Genomic DNA, 22,502 nt, shown 5'->3' on the forward strand with positions numbered 1-22,502 from the left:
TTTTCATAATAAATTGAAAATATTTGTGCAGCCCCATAATAATAAAAGGCATTTTTGTGGCAAGTCTCACATTCAACAAAAATCATCTGGTATTGGACTTAATTACAAAACAGTAAAGAAAATACGTAACAGAAAGATAAAAAGAGGAAAGGCTAAGGCCTGCTATGCAATAGTAGCTCACGCGCTACAGAGCGAGGCCCAGCCCACCAGGGCCTTTCCTCTACCTTTGAACAGGAGAGGAAGGCAGAGCCATGGCCGTGGCCTCTGCTCGCCCGTCCACGTGCCCGATGCCGTCGTGGCGGCCATCCCTCGCATCCTCGACGACTACAAGGCCTCCCCACAGCCCGTCGGTGAACCCTAGCACCCCATTCGCCCTCTCCCTCGTTCCCTCCCCTCGATCTGGAGTTCTGGACGGTCCAGACGCCGCCGTCGCCATTGCCTCCACCGTCGCCCCCGAGACGAGCTGAGGCGTCCCGCAGCTCCTCCGTTGTCCACCGCAGCGCCTCCGCCCACCCGTTGGAGCTCATCGCCTCCGCACCGGGCTCCTCACCGCCATCTTCTTCGTCGGCCGCCACCACTACCACGCCGGATCTCCTCGCCAGAGACTCCCGGCCTCGCCGAACTCGACCACAGCCTCCCCAGGGTGAGCCTCAGCCCGTCGCCCTTTCTCCCCCTCTCCCCGACGCCGTTAGTCGCCGCCGAAACTCCGACCGTTGCCCGCAGCAACCGTCTCGCCTCTTCGCGCCCCGCGGTTGCTCCCGCCGTGCCCCGCGCCCGGCCGCCGCCGCCTCCGCCGTGCTGACCCACTACTGCTGCCGTACCACCCACCTGCGCGAGCCTCGCCAGCCGCGCCCATGGCATCGGCCATGGCCGACGGCGCCCGGGTGCGCCTGTGTGTGTTGTGCGTGCGTGCAGTGTGTGTGTGGTGTGTGTGCAGTGTGTGTGTGTTGAGTGTGGCCGTGCCCACCTCCGGCCGCATCCGCCTCTGGCCTCGCCCGCCTCCGGCTGCCGCTGCTCTCTGCTCCGCTAGCTGCTGCTGTGGTGCCGCAGCGCTGCTTGCTCTGCTGCTTGCCGTGCTGCTGCTGCTACACTAACTGTATGTTACTGTAGTGCTAGCTAGCTTTATGACTATTACGCTGACTGGCCCTCTAAACAGCCTCAAAACAGCAGCTAAACAAGGCATAACATAGCTAAAAGAAATATGTGCGGGCAGTACACTTGACAGGGTTCAATTCTTTCCATTGGACCAAATCCAAAAGTTGGCTGGATTAATTCCTATGAAAATGGCAAAAGTCTATCTTCTGTTAACTGGAAGAACTAAAAACAATTATACTGCCATTGCAACTTTGGAGAAGAAAATAAGCAAGTTACAGGGATCTAACTGAGATGTAATTGAAACCATCTTGTAGACCGTAGGAAAGTGTTCAATACTGGTATAAGGCACCAATTCATAGGATGAATAGAACACTAGTTATAGCCTCTAGAAAACAGCTAAATGATGTTTAAAACTGAGGACTTTAGAAAATGCTTTGAACTTCAAAAAAATCATAGAAGATAAACCGTAGCTCCAATTTTGCTAATTTATATATGTTTAGGATTAAGGATCTGTCTTGGTAATCATTAAGGAAGAAAATATGCCGGCAACATCCAATAAGAGACTGGATTTTCTACTCTCAGGTGTACTACACCCGAGTTAGCAAAAAAAATGAAAAACGGTATCAAACCAGATCCAAAAAAAATCTGAAATTTGGCAACATCAAACTTTATCATATGTTCAAGCTTCTTGCATAATTTGATTCAAAACTAACCTCGGAGGAGCTCTCACCAAAAAGAACAAAATCACTCCTCAATGTTTTGCAGCGATTTTGTTCTTTTTAATGAGAGCTCCTCGGATGTTAGTTTTGGATGAAATTTTGCAAGAACCTTAAACATATAATATAGTTTGATGTCACAAAATTTTAGATTTTTTGGACCTTGTTCCATACTGTTTTTCCGGTTTTTTGCTATCTCGGGTGTGGTACACTCGAGAGTAGCCACACCTTTCTCATCCAATAACGAGTTAAAAGTAAACTGCCAAGATAAAAGCTCTAGAGCAACAGTTAAACATGGGCATCATACCCCCGTAAGACCACGCAGGCTCACAACGAAACCCAAAATGATAGAGCTTTCCTAAGCCTCGTTCGACGACCTAGAAGTTTGATAGACTTGACGTAGCTTGCTTGTCGCATCTCCTCCTGCAGCTTCTTATCTAGAAGTTGTTAATTTCGAAGTCTAGTCTGTACACTTGGTCTTGTTAATTACTCGAGACACGCTCGAATGCTCTCGCCTACCAAGACCGAGACTATCGTGATTACCAAGGCGGGATCTGTCGCCCATCGCATGCATCACATTGATCTGACATTGTTAAGTTCCTTTTCTCGAGAATCTTGTCGTTCTACATGTTGATTAGTACTGTAATACTGAAACCTTGTCTTATCTGCTTGGAGTTTGAGACTCCGTGAATCTTGCACATACTCATAACGTCTCTCTGTTTTTTTTTTTGAGGAACTCCGTGGATCTTGCACATACTCATACCAAGAGGGTTTTTGTTTGAAAAAAAAAATCCTACGTACGGGAAGGGTTTGCTAAACACGCAGCAAATTAACAAAGCTGGAGCTGTCAGCCATCACATGTAGCACCTTATCTAGAAGTTGTTAATTGTGAAATCTAGTCTGTACATTTTGTCTTGCTAACTACTTGAGACCCACTCAAACGCTCTCGCCTACCCGAGACCGAGACTACAGTGGTTACCTAGGCGGAATCGGTTGCCCGTCACGGCGTCACGTGCATCACACTGATCTGACATTGTTAACTTTCTGTTCTCAAGAATCTTATTGTTGTACGTGTTAATTAGTACTGTAATACTGAAACTTTGTCTTGTCTTCTTGGAGTTTCAGATTCCGTGAATCTTGCCCACACTGATAACATCTCTCGTTGCCCCTCTCTTCATTTCTGTGCAACCCCAACCAGCTGCTGGTAGGTGGATCTAGTCTCATCTTCTGGCGCCTCTCCTCTACTTGGATGCTAATTGCTAGCGGCATCCTTTACCTATCTTTCAGGTCAGTGCTCCAGCTTTTGTGGGATATATACCTTCGGAAAGATACCCCATATTCTTTTGAGTTCTATCTTGTTGATTTCAGATGTGATGCAATATTAGGTGTAATATGATTTGTTGTTATGTGCTCCCTCCAAAGTTAGTACAAGGTTGAGACACTTATTTTAGGACGGAGGGAGTATGAGTCAAAACTAGAGAGCCATGTTCTTTTGAGTTCTATCTTGTTGATTTCAGATTTGATGCAATATTAGGCGCAATACGATTTGTTGTTATGTATATCAGTCAAAACTAGAGAAGTAGTTTGCTGCACTGGTATAATGAAATTCCCTTACTAACAAGTAGTACATCATTCTCCTTTTTCTGAGTTCAGCACTTGATTCCTAGCTACACCGACGACCACACAAGAAAGAAGAAACACCTACCCAAGGGGAAGGAAGAGAGAGGTATAATGGCGGACCGGCTGGTGGTCGGACTGTCCAAATTGGTGGTGGTGGGGGCGATCAGCAGGGTACAGTCGGCGATCGACGAGGATACTAGGCTGCGGCAAAAGGTCAAGTGTGACCTTGTGTCAATCACTTTGGAGCTGGAGATGATGCAATCCTTCCTGGAGGACACCAACGAGGAGATCAAGAGCAATGTGGTGAGGACCTGGGCGAACAATATTCGCCAGCTCGCTCGCGATCTGGAAGACTGCGTAGAGAATGTTGTTCAGCTGGAGGACAAGCCAATCTTTTGGCGCCGGTTGCTCCCATCCTGCGTGGCAACCCCGCTGACACTGGACGAGGCCGTAGAGGAGTTAGAGAAGCTCAAGGGCAGGGTGGAGGACGTCAACAACTGCTACAGGCGCTACAGCCTCATCAACTTCGACTCTGCTACAGGGTCGTCCAACCCGACGCAGGGCACAGCCGCATTTGAGATGCTGCTCGCCGACGCAGGGCACAACACCAAGAGGCTGGGCGACCACTTAGGTGATCTCGCCGGCCATATAATCGCCAACAAAGTATACAAGCACCTTCAGGTGATCTCCGTGTGGGGGTCAGGCGGCGATCTTGGGACGACAACCATCATCAGGGAGACCTACAATGATCCAGAAATCTGTCACTACTTCGCGTGCCGGGCATGGGTGAAGCTGGTGCATCCCTTCAGTCCCCACGACTTCGTTCGGAGACTTGTAGCTCAGTTCTACGCAAACTCTTGCAAAGAAGAAAATGCTGCAACGGGAGTCCTCTCGAGGATGGATGCCACCCAGGCACATCTTTTCGAGGAGTTCAAGCAGCTAGTCAGAAAGAAGAGGTACCTCGTCGTTGTGGAAGGCCTCTCAAACATGGTAGAGTGGGATGCCATCAGCACATTCCTTCCTCACTGGGAGGAGGAGGGAGGCTGCGTCATCGTGTCCACGCAGCAACTCGAAATAGCAAGCTTGTGCATCGGCCATCCTTACCAGATATTGGAATTGAAACAGTTCTCGCCTCAGCATTCCATTTGTGCTTTCTTCAAGGTACGTAAGCCTAAAACACCATTAAGGAAACCTTGTTCTTCTTACTTTTCAAAGTTTTCTACTAGCTATGTCATAGGTGTCAATTTGATAGAAAACACATGAAAATGTTCTTACTTTGCTGGACAAGAATATTTTATCATATTTTAGAAAAGAGGCCAGAAGGCCAAGCTTTGTAGATAGATGACTGAGAAATTACTCAAAGTTCCCTGCTTAGCACTGAGTGTTTATACCTCTCCCCACATGCATACAGGAACCAAAGGTGCATAAAGTAAGCCAAAAGAAAGAAGCGGAAGAGTGGATGATCTATAATCCCCTTGTTGGACGCGAATCACATGTAAATGAACTTGGCAAAATTCTGGCTAAAGCACATGCCAGCACTTCCCAAGTGGTGTCTGTATGGGGAATAGCTTGCGTTGGGAAATCAACTCTTGTCCGACACTTGTATTTTGACATAATGTGTTATAGCAGCCAATTTAACAGGTTCATTTGGGTCGATGTATCCTATCCATTCAATTTAAGGGGTTTCCTTTGGAGCTTACTTTATGATTTTCACTCAGAAAAAGACCCCCTTCAGGAGTGTCGCCACCTTCTGCAGCAACATCAGTGCCTCGTTGTCATCGACGGTCTCCGGTCTAAAAAAGAATGGGATTTGATACAAGCAGCATTGGTATCAAGAGCTTCTGCAAGCGTTATCATTGTCATTACAACTGAAGCAAGCATCGCAGAATACTGCACACAAACAGAAGAGCACATGTTGAATGTCCAATGTTTAAAACTTCTTGATGCCTATTATTTCTTCAAAGAGGAGGTATGTTTACGAGTAATTCATAGGGAGTTTCTAGTTGGTACCTAATGTCATGAGTGCATGTTTCACAACCTTAACACCTCGTGCATTAATTATTCACTTCCCCCTTCACTCGGCGGGTCACAAAACATCATATGTCGCTCATATTGAATTCGTCGATCTCAATGTAAATTTTTCATTCTGGACTTAAAAGGGGGGAAATGTGCCTCTATAAGCACATATACTTATTTGTCCCACCGTAGATGGCAAACAAAACATATGATAGTACCTCACTAGTTTCACTTTTTTTTTTGCCCAGTTCTTCTCTTGAACAGGTGGGTGTACCCAGTGTTTTTGTAGACTGCTCACGTTCTATTCTGCAACTGTAACGCCAAAATCCGACGGTGTTTGCATACTGACTGGCGTTAATCTTTAATTCTTTGAACAACAGGTATGCAAGAAAAATCGAATGTCCCCTTTGAACAATGACAAATATATGTATGACCTAGAAGAACTTATTATCAAGTGTGGAGGTTTCCCTGGAGTAATAACTGCTATAGCGGGCTTGTTGGTCACAAAGGCGGAGACATGGAAGGATGCAGCAGATTCTTTGAATCACAGATTTATGCATCAACTACAGTCTGAACCAGAGTTTAATTGTCTAGGGGGTCTATTTCGTCAGATGCGTTCCATCATACTTAATCCTCCAGAATTTCTCAAGGGATGTATCTTCTACCTGCTATTATTTCCTCGAGGCATTTCCTTTCGGCAGAATAGACTAGTAAGGCGGTGGATCGCAGAGGGCTACTCGAAGCAAATTGTGGAAGGAAACATGGAGCAGAATGCAGAGAATTTCTTCTCCGAGCTCGTCCAACTGAGCATACTCCAGCCTAGCCAGCATGCCAGCAGCAACAATATAAAGGTATATTATGTTGTGAATGATTTCATTCGAGAGTACATTATCTCACCGCAGGTGGAAGAGAACTTTGTGTATGAACTAAGTGGTGATTGTGCTATAAGCACCCAAAGCAGAGGGCGTCACCTTATCATATTGCGATCCTGGTACAGAAACAGAATTGTGTTTGAGAGAGCAGACTTCTCACGGATATGGTCACTCACAGTGTTTGGGAAGTGGGAGCCTTTCTTCATCTCCAAGGGTATGAAGCTTCTCCGGGTGCTTGATCTTGAGAGTACAGAAGGTGTGAAGGATGCCGATCTCGACAAGATGGTGAAACAGCTGCGTTTCCTGAAGTTCCTCTCTATACGAGGGTGTCATGAGATCTGTCATCTGCCAAGTTCATTAGGTGACCTGAGGCAGCTCCAGACTCTGGATGCCAGGCACACCTCCATAGTCACCCTGCCCGCAAGCATCACCAAGTTACAGAAGTTGCAATACCTTCGTGTCGGCACCAACTTTTACTCAGAATCAACACCATGTGCTTTATCCAACTGCTTACACGAGTTGTGCAGGCGTAATCACCTAGCCGGTGTCAAGGCGCCCAGAGGAATTGGGAAACTAACAGAGTTGCACACACTTGGTGTTGTCAATGTTGCGCTTGAAGACCTCAAGAAGCTCACCCAATTGCGCAAGCTTGGAGTGTCTGGCATCAACACTAAGAACAGTCCCAGGTTTTTTTCTGCAATCTCTGATCATGTACATCTCGAATCCTTGTCAGTGAGGCTGGACAACGACCATGAAGGCTGCTTGGATGGTATCGACCAGCCTCTGGGGAACCTCCGGAGCCTTAAACTGTATGGGCTTGGAGACAGGCTTCCTGTCGCTCTATCATCCAACAATGTCCTTAGGAAGCTCACAAAATTGGATCTGGCGATGGCTGCTTTGCCGCAAAGTGACATAGAGCACCTTGGGATGTTGCCAAAACTATGTATTCTGCGACTTAGTGTGAAGCAGCACAGCCTCAAGTTTTATGCTGAAATGCACGGACAGCAGTTGGCCACCTACGAAAAGGTAAAGATCCTCGAAATTTCTGGCAGCTCGAGCGGCTTACATGTAATCTTTGGATCAAGTTCGATGAAAGGTCTTAAGAAGCTTAAGTTTGACTGCTCCGAGGCGTCCTATGAACTAGAGGGCCTGGACTTCCTATCTGAGCTCAAGGAAATCTTGCTTACTGGTACCGGTGATGAAGCAATCGGCAGCAGCCTTGTGTCTCAGCTTCGCAGCCATCCAGGGAAACCTACTGTGACGCTTGTTTGAGGAGCTTGCATGTTCGTTTCTTTCGTTTTCTACTTATGATTAGCTCGATCCAGTCTTTACTTTTTTGGTTTGTGTCGACTTTTTTTGTAATCTTAATTAATGGTTATATATACATGCATGTTGTTTTGTACAGTCTCCCATGGTTAGATCTCTGCTCATCTTCATTGTGATTCATGGTATTTTTCAGTTCAAATATGTGGTTAATTAATCTGCTATCCTATACAATGTTACTCTGTATTTACTTACATGTATTGAACCACCCTGCCCCTGAGGGACTGCTGAGCGGAGTTACCACATTAAGCATGTTTAGACGAGGTTGCCTACATTTTTCTTCCGTCCCAAAAGGTTGATTAAATTTGATTTTGTGAATGTTAGAGGTGAGCCATTGCTTCAATAAATAGATTGACGAAGATACTAACTATCTAGTAATTGTTGCTGACCTCACATTAAGAGCATCTCCAGCCGCGCCCCCAACACGGCCTCCCCAGGCCGTTTTTTCGCGCCGGCGCCGAGAAAACGGCACAATCGCGTCCCCAGGAGCCCGTTTTTCGCCGTCTTGGGCCGAAATCAGCACCGACGGATTCAGGCCGAACCCGGCACGCTGGGGGCGCCCGGGGCGCCGGGGCGAGCGGTTTTGGCGCGAAAGAGCCGCGGGCCCCCCGAGTCAGCGAGACGCCGCTTCGTCGCCCTTATCGTGTCTGTTCCCACGGGAATCAATGCCAAGGCTGCCGCGCTGCCGCGCCGGTGAGCCTCTATTGATGCCTCACGGGCGGCGCAGTGAAGACGCCGCCGACACGCGCCCCGCCCGCTCCCGCCACGCGTCCTCCCGCATGCCGCCTCCCCGCCGCCCCGCTTCGGCTATAAAAGGCACCCACTCCCCGCCGGTGAGCGGCACAGCCTCCCCCTCTCCCTCTCGCGAAAGCCTTCTCCCCGCCGATGAGCAAAGCAAACATGTCCGAGAGGTTCCCAGGGGATGGCGCAGTGGCAAACGGCTTCGGCCGCCGACACCTCCAAGAGCCGGAGGCGCGCCTCCTCTACGAGGCCGAGTACCCAGCACCCCCTGACATGCATGTGCCGGGAGCGTGGAGGGTGAGCACCAGCGGAGTCCCGGTGCCGCCGGTACCCGAAGGGGCGGCACGGCGGGCAGAGATCGCCCACATCCGCTCCTCCCTGACTGAGGAGCAGCGGAACCAGCCGAGGTACGCGCCCGACAGCGAAACTCTGTGGACGATGTACTTCCAGCGCCGCCGCGAGGAGTAGATCGCCTCCGTCAACAGCGTCATTCCCCGCGGCCGCCTCAACGCCGAAGGACGGCGCGAGTGGTGGGGCGTCCCCGGCCGCACCCTCGAGGCCGTCCTCGACCACATCGAGACCGGCAACGTGCCACGGCTGGAGTACCCGACGCGGTCGTCCTTCTCTCGCCGCCGCGGCAGTTCCTGGATGCCGCGGTGAATGGATCCGGGGTCGCCCTCGTCGTCGGGCTCCGGCTCGCCGGCCCTCCACCCAGTCAGGCCCGAGCTGGAGGGGACAACGCTCGGGCTCGCGCTTGCAGCGGCGCCCTCGTCATCAACGAGCCCTCACCGCCTCCGACGGCACCGGCGAGGCGCTCCCTACGCCTGGTCCGGCCGAAGCCCGAGCTGGGCTTGCTCCCCGTGAAGTCGGAGCATGTCGACATGGTGGCCCCCGACGATGAGTCCGCCCTCAAATGTGCGAAGGAGGACTACGTCCGCGAGCAGGTGCGCCGCCAGCGTCGGGCGTACCTGGAGCACCAGGCCCGTCGTCGCGCCGAGGAGGACGGTGTTATTGTCATCGACAGCGACAAGGAGGGCGAGGCCGGGCCGTCAAGCGTCCCACCACGTGTCGGCGACCCCGGCCAGGGCAGTAGCATGGACGTCGCAGGCGAGGTGCGCGACGACGACGACGACGACGACGACGGCGACGGCGGCGACTACACCTGCTTCTACAGGCTTCTCGGCATGTAGACGGCGGCGGCGGCGGCTAGGCTTTTTAGTTTGTTTTTTAAGTTAGACGTAGTTTTTGCATGTTTTACGTTTTTGTACAAATTTCAATGAAGTATGGCCGAGTTCCTGCAAAAATCATCGAGTTTGCAAAATTTTGAAATGAACTTCGCCAAACCCACGGCGACCGTGGGCCTATGACTAGGAGCGAACCGAATCCCAGGGGCCAATCTAGCGCCGGTTCGCCCCTGGCAACTCTTTTTCGGCGTCTTGAGGGCCGAACGGCTGGAGATGCTCTAAAGCTTTGTTGGTTCTTCTCAGGCCAGCAAGTTGCTGCATGCATGCTACTTCATAGATATGCTACACAGCTGTTTTTTGAAAAGTTTTTTTTTAAGTGCTACACAGCTGTTTGATTTGCTTTAATATGCCGCCGGCGTATGTCGAGTACTTTCCTTGTGTTTTCGTGTCAAAGTAAGTAAGCATGACCAAGTCAGGGGACTAGGTACCTCCGAATTAAATTCCTAGTGTTTGAGCTGCGTCGCTTCCTTCCTTGAGTGGCTCTTTCTCCTTTTGCTGCTCCACTGCTCAGGGACAAAGTGGTTCAATATGAGTAAGTAAACGCACAGCCGGCAACTCAGCTGAAAAGAGCTGAATAATAAATCAGCATCGATCAGTTTCTCTCACGTGCATTATGTGCCAGAAATTTCTACGTGCGCTTCTACAGCTTGTCAGTCCTCTTCTACGCATCTCGTTTCAGGTCCCAGTTTTGGTTCTTCTGGAGCAATGTTCCCGAAAGGGTCTTCAAGAATATGGTGAGTTTGTCTCGTGAAAGATGCAAGGATGAAGGATGTATCTGTATCCTTTAGGTTGAATGGATCTGTAAATGTTACGTCAAGCTACTTCGACTCAGCAGCATAAGCAGACAAGCAGAGATTGGACCTTCAAACCCTGAGGAGACAATGGAGACAACTGACCACCTAGAAGACGCTCAGCACAAGGTAGTTTCTGAACTTCCATGGTATCTCTACTGCATCAGAAAGATTGCATACTTGTGAGGGAAAACAGAACCACCATTAAGAGCTTATATAGGAGAGGGCCAGAGGGGCTCCCGATGCATTATGTTATGGTCATAAACGTGATTCATTTTCATTAAGATTTTGGCTTCTCTTCTAATAAACGGGTAATCCCAGACCTTAGAGCGCAGGTATTGAGGATGAAATATCTCACATCCTAGCTAGAAATGGTCCTACGGGTTCGAACCACGTGACGTATGCTTCAGCCGGACTTCTTTCCCTACAAAATCAACCAAAAAACAATAGGGCGCTTATAGGCGCCGGTGCGCCGGCCGAAAGTTTCGCCCTGTCTAGCCCAGGCCGTTGGATGTGAGCCGCGCGGGTCGTTGGATCCAGGTAAAAAAAACGAATCGCCCCCGGCTTTTTCTTCCTCGAGCACTTGGGCTGGATCCACATGCCTCGCTCAAGGAGCGCGGCGCCGCGCCTCTTGTCCCCTCCGGTGGGCGTCCTCGTCGCCGGCCCCCGTCGGTCTTCCTCATCACCGGTCCCCATCCCTTTCCAACCCCTCGTCGCCGGTCCCCATCCTCGCCGGCCGTTCACGCTTGCCTGAGATCCATGCTCGCCATGGATGCAGCTCCGCCGCCCGCGCTCCTCGGAGATCTACGCTCACCATGGATGCAGCTCTGCCGCCCGCGCTTGCCATGGATGCAGCTTCGCCGCCCACGCTCACCATGGATGGATCCCGCCCTCGCCGCCCGCGCACGCCATGGATGCAGCTCCGCATCGCTGGCGATTGACTGGTTCCAGCAAATAGAATTGCCTGTTGTAGCATTTTTCGTTATTTGTCGTAGCAAAATGGAGACACGGTTGCAGCAAAAAAGAAATGTCACCATTTTCGCTGGTTGTAGCTCGTTGTTGCAGGTAGCAAGATTTGCATAATGAACGGATGTAACAAAACCCGTTGCCGGACGTAGCAAGTACGTACGACGGTTGCAACAAAAAGTCGTCGTCGCCATCGCGGGTCGCAGCTCGGCCGTGTTGGATGTAGCAAGACATTATGCCGGTTGTAGCAAAACGCGATGCTAGTTGTAGCAAAACCACGACGCCGGCTGTGGTTGTAGCAAAACGTGACCCTAGCTGTAGCAAAATGCTATGCCGGTTGTAGCAAAATCTATGCCGGTTGAAGCATGTAGCAAAACTGCAAACGTTTTGTCATCTTCTTCCACCTCCAGCCGTCGCTGGTTGAAGCTTTTATTTGCATCGGTGGTAGCAAAACGCGACGCCGATTATAGCTGAGTGGGATGCCGGTTGTAGCAAAATGTGACGCTGGTTGTAGCACGTAGCACAAAACACGACGTCTGCGGTTGTTGCTCGGAACAGCGCCGCCGTCCTCGCAGCTCGCCGTCACCATGCTCGCTATCCATGATGGCAGCTCTCATGGGCACCGGTTGCAGCAGAAAACGACGCGGTTCCAGCTTCCGCCGAGGCCGGCGAGCGAGGACGGCGAACGGCGACGAGGACGGCCGGTGCGGGTGGCCACCGGCGATGAGGACGGCCGGCAGGGACGGCGAACGGCGACGAGGATGGCCAACTGAGGTAGGGACCGGCGAGATGAAAGAGAGAGATGAAGCAGCGCAGCCGCGTGGGGCGTTTAATGGCGAGTGATTGGTGGGCCCCGTCAGCCTCGTGTCCCATCCACACGGAAAAAGCTGGCCATATGATGGGAGAGGATCACACGGGTCGCTCGCGACCGGCCGAGTGGTTCGGCCGGCGCCCCGGCCCCAAACGTTTCCCAAAACAATATCCATATCGAATCAGCTTCACAGCTGAAAAAGGGTCATTCAGTTTAGCACGTTGAAGCATGCATTTTTCGCATAGCCCAAATGGCCCATAACACAGCAGTGACACAACCTATTTACAGAACACCTGTTGGCAAAGATAGCACACTTGGCAAACATAGGATATGCCGTGTGAAGGAAACAGAACAAGGACGGCGAAAGAACCGATGCTCTGATGGGTATGAAAACGAAAACGGCGCCCGGCCCAGATGGGTGGCCGGTGGCTATGTTCAAACATTTATGGCCACTCCTTAGAGGCCCGATCTTTGATATATGCAATGGGTTCATGTGTGGGACGGTTGACATCGCCCGCCTTAATTTTGGTGTTCTCTCGCTCATTCCTAAGGTTTTCATGCTGACAATATTTGGTAGTTCCGACCAATCGTGCTTATTAATGTCCATTTTAAGATTTGCACTAACGTGTGCACGACGCATTTAGTCCTTCGTCGCATGATTAACCGAAATCAATCCGCTTTCATTCGAGGCCGAAACATTCTTGAAGGCCCGCTTGCCCTGCACGAAATTATTCATGAGCTCAAACGCACGAAAGAACCGGCTATTCTCTTAAAGCTAGACTTCGAAAAGGCGTACGACCGGGTAAATTGGGATTTCCTGCGTCAAGTCCTTATTAGTCGTGGTTTTTCGGCCGTTTGGGTTCACCAGGTGATGCAGTTGGTCTTGGGAGGCCAGACCGTGATCTCGGTTAACGGAGAAGTAGGGTACTTCTTCCGGAACAGATCGGGCTACGGCAGTGTGACCCGATGTCCCCGCTTCTGTTTAATTTTGTGATGGATGCGCTGTCAGCTATGCTTCAGAAAGCTACAATGGATGGCCACATAAAAGTTGTGGTGGGTCACCTCATTCCAAGGGGAGTATCTCACTTGCAGTACGCCGATGATATGCTGCTACTTTTTCAGTCAGACCAGCACAGCATCGCTATGGTCAATGCGCTTGAGGGAGTTCCAGACTAGGGGGTGTTCGGATAGCCGAACTATCATCATCGGCCGGACTCCAAGACAATGAAGATACAAGATTGAAGACTTCGTCCCGTGTCCGGATGGGACTTTCCTTGGCGTGGAAGGCAAGCTTGGCGATACGGATATGTAGATCTCCTACCATTGTAACCGACTCTGTGTAACCCTAACCCTATCCGGTGTCTATATAAACCGGAGGGTTTTAGTCCGTAGGAACAACAATCATACCATAGGCTAGCTTCTAGGGTTTAGCCTCTTTGATCTCGTGGTAGATCCACTCTTGTAACACACATCATCAATATTAATCTAGCAGGATGTAGGGTTTTACCTCCATCAAGAGGGCCCGAACCTGGGTAAAACATCGTGTCCCTTGTCTCCTGTTACCATCCGCCTAGACGCACAGCTCGGGACCCCCTACCCGAGATCCGCCGGTTTCGACACCGACAGCGCTCCTCCTTAGTTTTGAGCTCATGTCTGGGCTCAAGATCAACTTCCATAAATGCGAAGTTCTCTCCATGGGGGTAGAGCCGGAGGAGGGCAGCCGCATCGCGGACCTGCTTAATTGCAAAGTAGGGAAGTTTCCGTTCACATACCTCGGCAGTTGCTACCAAGCGACTTACAACAGAGGATTGGGAGCCTCTTTGTGCTAAGGTAGGGGTAGGGTTTCCCCCTGGAGGGGGAAGTTTCTCTCGAAAGCTGCTCGTCTAGTTCTCACGAACTCGAGCCTCTCCTCCCTCCCCAAGTTTGCGATGGGCCTCTTCTTGCTTGCGGAAGGAGTGCATGCCAAGATGGACACGCCCCGATCAAGATTTTTCTGGGAAGGAACGGGCCTGAATCGTAAATACCACATGGTCAAATGGGCAATGGTGTGTAACCAAGGCCTTGGAGGGCCTCGGGATCACCAATACTCGGATCTTCAACGTTGCCCTCATGAGAAAATGGATCTGGAAAATATCCCAAGGGGCCACGGGCCTGTGGGTGGATCTTCCGCGGGCAAAATATTTTCCAAACGGGAATCTTTTCAAAGGGGTGCAGCGGGATTCTCCTTTCTGGAACGATGTACACGCTATCAAGCCATCTTTTGCCATGGGGGCAAAGTTCGTTATAGGGAATGGAGCTCGGCTCGATTTTGGCTAGACCTTTGGGTTGGCTCTCAACCTCTTTGGGTTGAGTTCTAAGACTTATATACCATACCCGTCGACCCAGCAATGTCTGTTGTGGAAGCGTTGGCCTCGTCCCCTCCGGCAATTCATTTCTTGCTTGAACTTAACGATCAAGAGCGTGAGAGCCATTCGGCCTTGCTTGGCTTGATCGGCTCAACCCTCTTCACCAATTCCCCCAATACCGTGACTTGGGAGCTCACTGGGTCGGGCAAGTTTACGGTAAAATTATTACAACACAGGCTTTACCAAGAGCCGGCACAGATGGTGGTTAAGGGTTTGTGGAAGGTGCGGCTGCCTCTGAAAATCAAAGTTTTCTTATGGTAATTGTTCTGCAACAAACTGCCTACCTCCCTGAACGTAGCCAAACGTAACGGCCCGGCCACGGGGCCATGTGCGCTATGTGGTGCACCTGAAGATGCTAACCACGCTTTCTTCCGGTGCCCACTCGCGAGGTTTGCGTGGAGCGCGGTGCATACCGCGGCGGGCGTGCAGTGGGACCCAAGGTCCTCGAGTGAACTTGTTAACTTGCTTGACTCGGTCCAGGGCCGCGGCAAGCGTGTGATGTTGAGTTGTGCAGGGGAACTTCTATGGGCACTTTGGTTAATTAGGAACAAGCTTACCATTGAGGGATGTTTCCCATCTCACCCGGCTAATATCATCTACAACTGCAACTTGTTTCTACAGCAGTGGAGTCCGTTGGGGAGGCGCAACAATGCTGAGCTGATGAAGCACGCCCAGGAACAATTGTTGCAAGTTTATGTGATGGCTAGGCAGCCGGCGACCACCACCTAGTGGAGTGGTCACTTCTGTTTCTCTCGCGAGCCTGCGTGCTCTGTATGGCCTTCGGCCTTTTGTTATTGCTCGCAACCTCTCCTGCTATGAACCTTTGACACCTCTTCGTTTCTATGGCTTGGATGGCTTTTGGTGTTGTAAGACCTAAGTAGTGGTGCGCTGCCTGTTGTGGGCTTTATTAAGTTAAAGCCGAATGCATCTGGCGTCTTCATTCTAAAAAAAACCCAACAGTTTTAGTTCTTCGAAGATATTATGTATACAAACTGAAATGAAGAAGAGTCTACAAAGCTAGATATTACAGACCAACTTGTGGTCAATCTTCAAGCAACATACTGACACATCAACTATGAACATATTAGAGCAGAGCAGAAGATAGCATAATTAAGCTTTATGATGTAATTCAGTTATTAAACATGACGAACAGAATAACACTTCCAAAGCTCCATGCTTTAAAGAGGATGAACAAACATACACAGTGAACCAATTACTCAAGCAGAAGAAAGATAGCATAGGCTTCTCAAACAGCGAAATCTTGTGCAATGGTAAACTCCCCTAGAGGAGGAAGATGGCCGCTCCAGAATACCAGCATGAGTGAGAAGCGCCCAGAGATGGGTCATGAACTCCCCGCCGGCCGCCAGCATCTCTGCATGGATGTCTGCATTGTCTGATGGCGCTAGGAAGAGTATAAACTCCGTCCAAAAGTCAGCCAACACCTTCCAACGCTGTTCTTCGCTGGGAACCTTGTCTCTAAGTTCTCTCCCAAGCTTTGTTCCCATATCTATGATTGTGCCATCGATGTCGTGCAAGCCCATCATCAGTTCTCACATCTAATCTTACAGTTTCACATCCGGCAAGGTGCTGCCGAGCCTCCATGACCACATCATTGAAGATGCGCCGTGTGTCGTAGCCATGGCCAAGCAACATGTCTAGAATAAAAGCTACCAGGTAGGCACAGTAATCTGACAGGCTCACAGCAACAAGACGGTCAACGTTGCCCTCCAGTGGCTTCTTGTTCTGGGAGATGGTTGTGGAGATATGCCATACAAGGATCGTGTGGATATGTGTTGGTAAGGTGCAGGCCCATGAGAATTGGCTTAGCTGATTTGTAGGAAGTGCTGATTGTCCATTTTCTAGCTTGCCGTTGTTCTTTTTGAACCGATAGAGGATGCGTATGATGACTATTTCTGCCGTTTTTACCTTTTCCCCAGTTTTCTGTCCTTTTCAAGTAGCCTCGATCAAGCCTAGTGATAGAAAAGACAGTGCATTCCACGGATCATAGTCGAAGTTGAGTAACAGAGTACTGCCTGAGCTTTCTTTCCCATGTGTCTCTTGTTGTGGCTCCAAGTTTCAGTTTCTATTCGTGGCTTGGTAGTTCCACCTCTATTGTATCGGCAAAGTTCATGCACTAATAACACCCTATGCGGCCTAATACATATGGTCGTGATGTATACCAAAACTAAATTGGCAAGCAGAACAATGGTAACCCAATGAATAACATCGGCTCCATTGACTCTCTGTTCCAAATTACTATGATGGTAATGCTTGTTGAATGCTCCAGAAATGTTGTTCCAAACAATAGCAGTTGATATAACAAATCCTGACAAGAGCCAACTCACACTGAATGATTCCATCCTTGTATAGAAGAAATCATACAGGAATAATAACTCCTCCTCGATAACTCGAAAAGCACGAACATATCTCCTATCATTCTCGGATAGCAGCCGATGAAGAACGAGATGCAGTGTCTTCTCAAGGCCAGCTTCACCGAGACGATAGCCACAGAATCTCCATTTCAAGAGTTTGAATAATGTGAAGGAGAGCGCAATATCTTTGTAAACTTCCGCAGTTTCCTTGTGCTTAAAGCTGTGAGAGTCAATCCATCGCCAAACAGGATCAATGGTGATGTATTTGTCATTGGTCGTCTCTTTTAGTCCAACTCTGTACTTAGGTGCGGTTGGAAGCAGGGAAGCCAGTTCCATTTCCCCGTCAAATATGTAGCTGTACCCCTCCATCGTTCTTGGATCAACGACCTCGTGAGCTTGCTGAAGCTCAACCACCATGTAATCAGCAATCACTTTAGAATGCACCATCAAACCTCCCTTTTTGCTAGCCTTACTTAAAGTCCCAAACTTGATGACTGTCTGAATGATGCTGTAAATATAGAACATCCATATGGTAGCGTTGTAACTATTGTTGCCACCACTACCATTGACGATCAGCCATAGCACCAGAAAGATCCAGCACTTGCTGCACAAGCATCCTTTTCCGCTGCTCAATATCCTGTATACTGTAGACGGAGAGGGAGTCGGAGTTTACTTGGATCAGGAGGAGGATGGTGCCCCAGAGGACGAATGTCTGGTCGCGGAATGGACCGGCCTGTAGCGATCGATGGTGTAGGGCGCCAGCACCGTGGACAGTGTGTAGACTGTCCAGACGAGCAGGCAAAAGAACCCATGGCTGTACCGCCGGTGGAATGAGCCAAACAGCTCGAGGAGGACCCACGCCAAGGTGCTGAAGAGGACCAGAACTTCTATGCGGATCAGCCGACCTTCGGTGCTGCTCAAGTGTTGGTCCAATGTTGAGGTTGTGTTCTTGAGCTCCATGGCTATTGGCTTCTCTGATCAATTAGCAGGCACCACTCTAGATCTGTTTCTCTCTCGTTGGCTTCTCCATGCTTGTTTTGGTTAACACTCACAAGGCAGGTTTTTCTCCATGCTCATCTATATCTGTTTGTCTCTGCTGTAGGTGGGTTCTGCAAGCTTTCTTAGTCGGGCTGAAACTCCAAGGGGGTGTAAAATCTAAATTTAATACACCTTCATCCCGAACGAAGTTTATATTTTTTTTATCCTAATTCCTAAATCAAACTCTCTAAAGTCACTTTGATGAGTGGTGCACTGGTAGTTGGGTTCAGCGAATAATATCGTGGCTGAATCGAAGTAATGATTAGAGGAACTGTATTGTTGAGTTTTAAAAAAACTTGAGATCCGACGGTTAATCCTAAGTCAAATAGTTAGTATGAAAAATGAATGATTATATTACAGACATTCGCTTCCAAGATTTACAGTGACCATTTCTTTGAATTCTCAGTGCAGCATTTGATGAGTTCGATGTTAACTGCGGTACTGTTTGTAACAATATATCAAAAAATGGTTTATCTTACTACCTCTTCTATATTAATCACAGGTCAAAGCTCACAAATTTGAATTTGCTAGTACTATCACTTGAGAATCCCAAGCCAAAAGCTCAAACTGGAGCTCGACAGATGGGGAGATTGGCAAGGCCCTGCGTCAAGATTGAAAATACCAAGCATTAGATTCTTGCTTAATCGCCTTCATTGTCATCTGCGATTAATTAGTGTGCAGTTCAGAAGACTATGGTGTAATATCATAAACGAGTTGGTTGGAGTTTCCAGTTTAAATATTTTTAAGTTGTCTATATTTTTTCATTAGTGTTTAGATAAATTTAATTTTACCGTTCCTCTTATGGTGGATAACTAAATAATCTCTTGGGGAAGTTGCATGAGTTTCCAAAACAGTTAGCATTATTCAGCATTATATTAATATTTTATAACTTTTGGACTAACCTACTACTTTCTCGGATTCAAATAAGTGTCACAGCTTTGAACTAAGGTTATAACGTCAGTTCAAAGCTGCTACTCCCTCTGATCCGAAATAAGTGTAAACTTAGTTAAAAGCTACGGCATTTATTTTGAATCAGAGAGAGTAGTAAATTACCAGAGAGCTAACTACTCCCTCCGTCCCATAATATAAGAGCGTTTTGGACAGAGAGAGTAGTTGATTAGTTCCCACAGGCAAGACTCGGGGACAGCAGCTTTTCGATACCCCGAGCCGATACATGAAAAAAGAGGGATAATAGTAGTAGCAAGGGTGCTGTATTGGGTCAGTCGTGTTTGTCGTAAAATAGGGCTGGCCGGCCGGTGAAGTGTACCACGATGGATTAGTTTATGTTCCCGGTGGATGAGGCCAAGATTAAGCCTTTGAGGTCTACATCTGGTCTAAATGTGTTCTCGTCAGAAATCCAACTCATTATCTACATTCTAACTTGTGCAAAATAACTAGGAAAAGAAAATTTAGCTAGGATCAGAGGGGTTAAGCGAGCAACATAGCACAGGCTAATGGATCTTCGTCTTCTATAGAACCTATACTTGCCATCCGGAATTTCTCTACTTGAACAACTCACCATCCGTACATGGACAGTCTTGTTTAAAATTGTTCAGTTTACTCGAAAAACACATACACCAGCCCTTTCTCAATCATCTCCAGTAGCCAACTGTGCCAAAGCGTAGCTAATAGTCGAAGTTGTGCCAACCATTGGCTAGAAACCGTTAGCAACAGCCGTGGCTGCGGTTATTGGTTGTGCGTGGAATGGATCTTGTGTTGTCTTCAGAAGCCTTTAACGGGCGTTAACAATCCCGGACTCCCAAAACAGAGAAAGAAAGAAAGAAAGAAAGAAAGAAAGAAAACAGAGGAGCTGAAACCAACCCTGACTCCCAAAACACTGCCGTTTACTAAGATCAACCACTACTCAACAGGGAATAACGTGTACGTTCTCATTCCAATGTAATGATATGCTTGTTCACTTCACACTCGAGACATAAACGGTCAACCAATTGTTACTACCTTGTGTAGTTGTGTGGATGGAAAGGAAGAAAAAGACAGAGAAGTGAATACCACAAGCTATGCTCAGATCTCTGATTAATTAGTGCTTCAACCCCAGTATGCCGCTCATGATCTTTCTTGGGAGCGATGAAGCAGTTGAACATGAGCTCTCTCTCGATTCTTTTCCCCTCTCGCTCCCGTGCCGCTCCCTGGCAGCACCGGGGCGTCAACCCTAGCCGCTAGAGGAGGGCCAAGCTTGTGCCCACCCCGCCGCCGCTGCCGCCGGCATGGGCCACGGTGGCGGCGGGCCCCTGCTCCTAAGGCGGCGAGGGCGATCGCGCGCTGCTCCTGGCGGCGGTTTTGGGGGCTGGGGCGGCGGCCCCAGATCCAGTCCGGTCACTGGGCGGCGCGGCCGCAGGCGGGCGATGACTCCTGTCGGCTGCAAGGGCGGCGACGAAGCTGCTGCTGTTTGGCGTCCTTGCTGCGGCGGGAGGTGGTGCGGCTCGGCGAGATTCCGTTGCAGCTCTTCCTCTGGCTTGGTCGGCCGGTCGGTGGAGAAGGCGGTGCGCACTCAAGACCCGAGAGCATTGCTGCTGCCGGCCGGGGGGTCGCGCGGGATGGCCTAGGCTGGGACGACTAGTGGTTTGGTGGCTCTGCGGTGCTGGTGGTTGGTGGCCGGCTGGTTCCGGTTTGCGGTGGTTGAGCATCTCCGGGAGAAATGCTTCTCCGGCCTCTGCCGGATCCGGCGACGGCAACGTCGTGGGCGCCGCACTCTTTCTTGGAATCGTCGGTGGGGTGTGGTGCTTCTCCTCGTGGCCTTGGCTCCGGAGGGGATCCTTAGATCCGCGGGATCGGGCGATGAAGATGTCTCCACGTCTTCTTCCTTTTTGGGGACATCGTCTCGGAGCCGGCTATAACTGGAGACCGGTGGATGGCGGCTTTTCGCAGCGTGGTTGCTGAGGCGGCCGTTTTAGGGGCGTTGATTTTTGTTTGGCAACGACGATGGCGTCAAGAGGAGCTTTGGTTGTAGCTCGGGCTTCGGTAGTCGGATCTTCCCGGCGTGTCCGAGGTGCTCTTTCCTGGGTTGCCTGGTTGCTTTGAAGTAGGAACTGCGGTGGAGCGGGTCCAGGTAGTGACGATGGCAGGCGCTCGGTAGTCGTTTGCGCCGGGCACGGTCGGTGCAAGACCTGCATATTTTCCTGGCGATGATCGTCGTCAAAGTCGGAGTTGTCAGTTGTTCGTGCATGTGGCCATCTGTTGGCATGTACCGTCGTGGAGTCTGTTCCATGTTGGTCGCCAGGTTGGCCAGTGATGCCCATGTGTTTATGGGTTGGGTTGTTTTGGTTTTAGTCCGGTTTTTCGTTAATTAATCGGGTAATTCTTACTTTTTCTTAATCAATGAAATGACAAGTCTTCTGCCTCGTTTCAAATAAAATGAAGGTGAGGAACCTGTGACATAAACCAAGAATGCCGTGCCATTTACACACCGACACACACACACAGAACATGTCAGCACTGGTCTGCATCTGCGGATGAAACAGTTCACCAAATATACAATTGTTGGCCGAGGCGCGGATTCACCTAATATATGTTCCCAATTCCCAAAACAAACAAATACTACTGCACTGCTTTCACACAGATAGCACACTTGGCAAACATACAACACGCAGTGTTAATTGAACACAACAACGATGGCGTAAAAACCCAGCAGTTTCAGTTCTTGCAACATACTACAGAATGAAATGAACAAGAGTCTACAGTGCTAGATATTACAGACCAACTTGTGGTCAATTTTCAAGCAACACACTCATACCTCTAGCTATGAGCATACTAGAGCAGTAGTGCAGTACAAGAGCGTAACTCAATTCCTAAACAGGATAAACATACTTAAACATCCAGAGTTCCACACTTAGAAAAGGACCAACAAACATAAATAGTGAATCAATTACTCGAGCATAACAAGATAGTATAACGATAACTTAAACTTCAAAATCCTGTGAAGTGGTACCATTGGACCCATTTGGAGGGGGGACGTCAACCCCAGAGGAGGAAGAGGGGCGCTCGAGAATACCGGCATGAGTGAGAAGCGCCCAGAGATGTGTCATGAACTCACCGCCGGCAGCCAGCTTCTCCGCATGGATCTCCACATTGTCTGATGGTGCCAGGAAGAGTATAAACTCTGCCCAAAAGTCAGCCAACACCTTCCAACGCTGTGCTTCGTCTGGAACCGTGTCTCTAAGTTCTCTTCCAAGCTTTGCTCCCATATCTAAGATTGTGCCGTCAATGCCGTCGAAGCCCGTCATCAGCTTCTCACATCTACTGCTCAGAGTTTCACATCCGGCAAAGTGCTGCCGAGCCTCCATGACCACCGCATCAAAGATGCGTCGTGTGTCGTAGCCATGGCCAGGCAGCATGTCCGGAACAAAAGCGACCAAGTAGGCGCAGTAATCCGACAAGCTCATGGCAACAACACGGTTGACGTTGCACTCCATCGACACCCCATTAGGGGAGATGGTTGTCGCGATATGCCATACAAGGATCGTGTGGACATGTG

General features: G+C 49.5%; 1 protein-coding gene across 6 annotated transcripts; it reads left to right on the forward strand.

Moving 5' to 3' along the window:
- Positions 1 to 294: 294 nt before the first annotated feature.
- Positions 295 to 7,729, forward strand: LOC123157049 (putative inactive disease susceptibility protein LOV1). Of its 6 annotated transcripts, none has more exons than XM_044575284.1 (5): positions 295 to 643; positions 2,931 to 3,015; positions 3,465 to 4,592; positions 4,843 to 5,400; positions 5,828 to 7,729. In XM_044575284.1, the coding sequence occupies exons 3-5, from the start codon at positions 3,543 to 3,545 to the stop codon at positions 7,589 to 7,591; spliced, it is 3,372 nt and encodes a 1,123-aa protein (XP_044431219.1). In that variant the 5' UTR covers positions 295 to 643; positions 2,931 to 3,015; positions 3,465 to 3,542; the 3' UTR covers positions 7,592 to 7,729. The 6 variants fall into 6 exon arrangements, with proteins under 6 accessions (XP_044431219.1, XP_044431216.1, XP_044431218.1 ...); XM_044575281.1 differs by having other exon boundaries at positions 2,937 to 3,015; XM_044575280.1 differs by having other exon boundaries at positions 296 to 643; positions 2,931 to 3,098.
- Positions 7,730 to 22,502: the final 14,773 nt, after the last annotated feature.

The sequence above is a fragment of the Triticum aestivum genome, chromosome 7B, assembly GCF_018294505.1.
Source record: "Triticum aestivum cultivar Chinese Spring chromosome 7B, IWGSC CS RefSeq v2.1, whole genome shotgun sequence".
Classification (NCBI taxonomy): Eukaryota; Viridiplantae; Streptophyta; class Magnoliopsida; order Poales; family Poaceae; genus Triticum; species Triticum aestivum.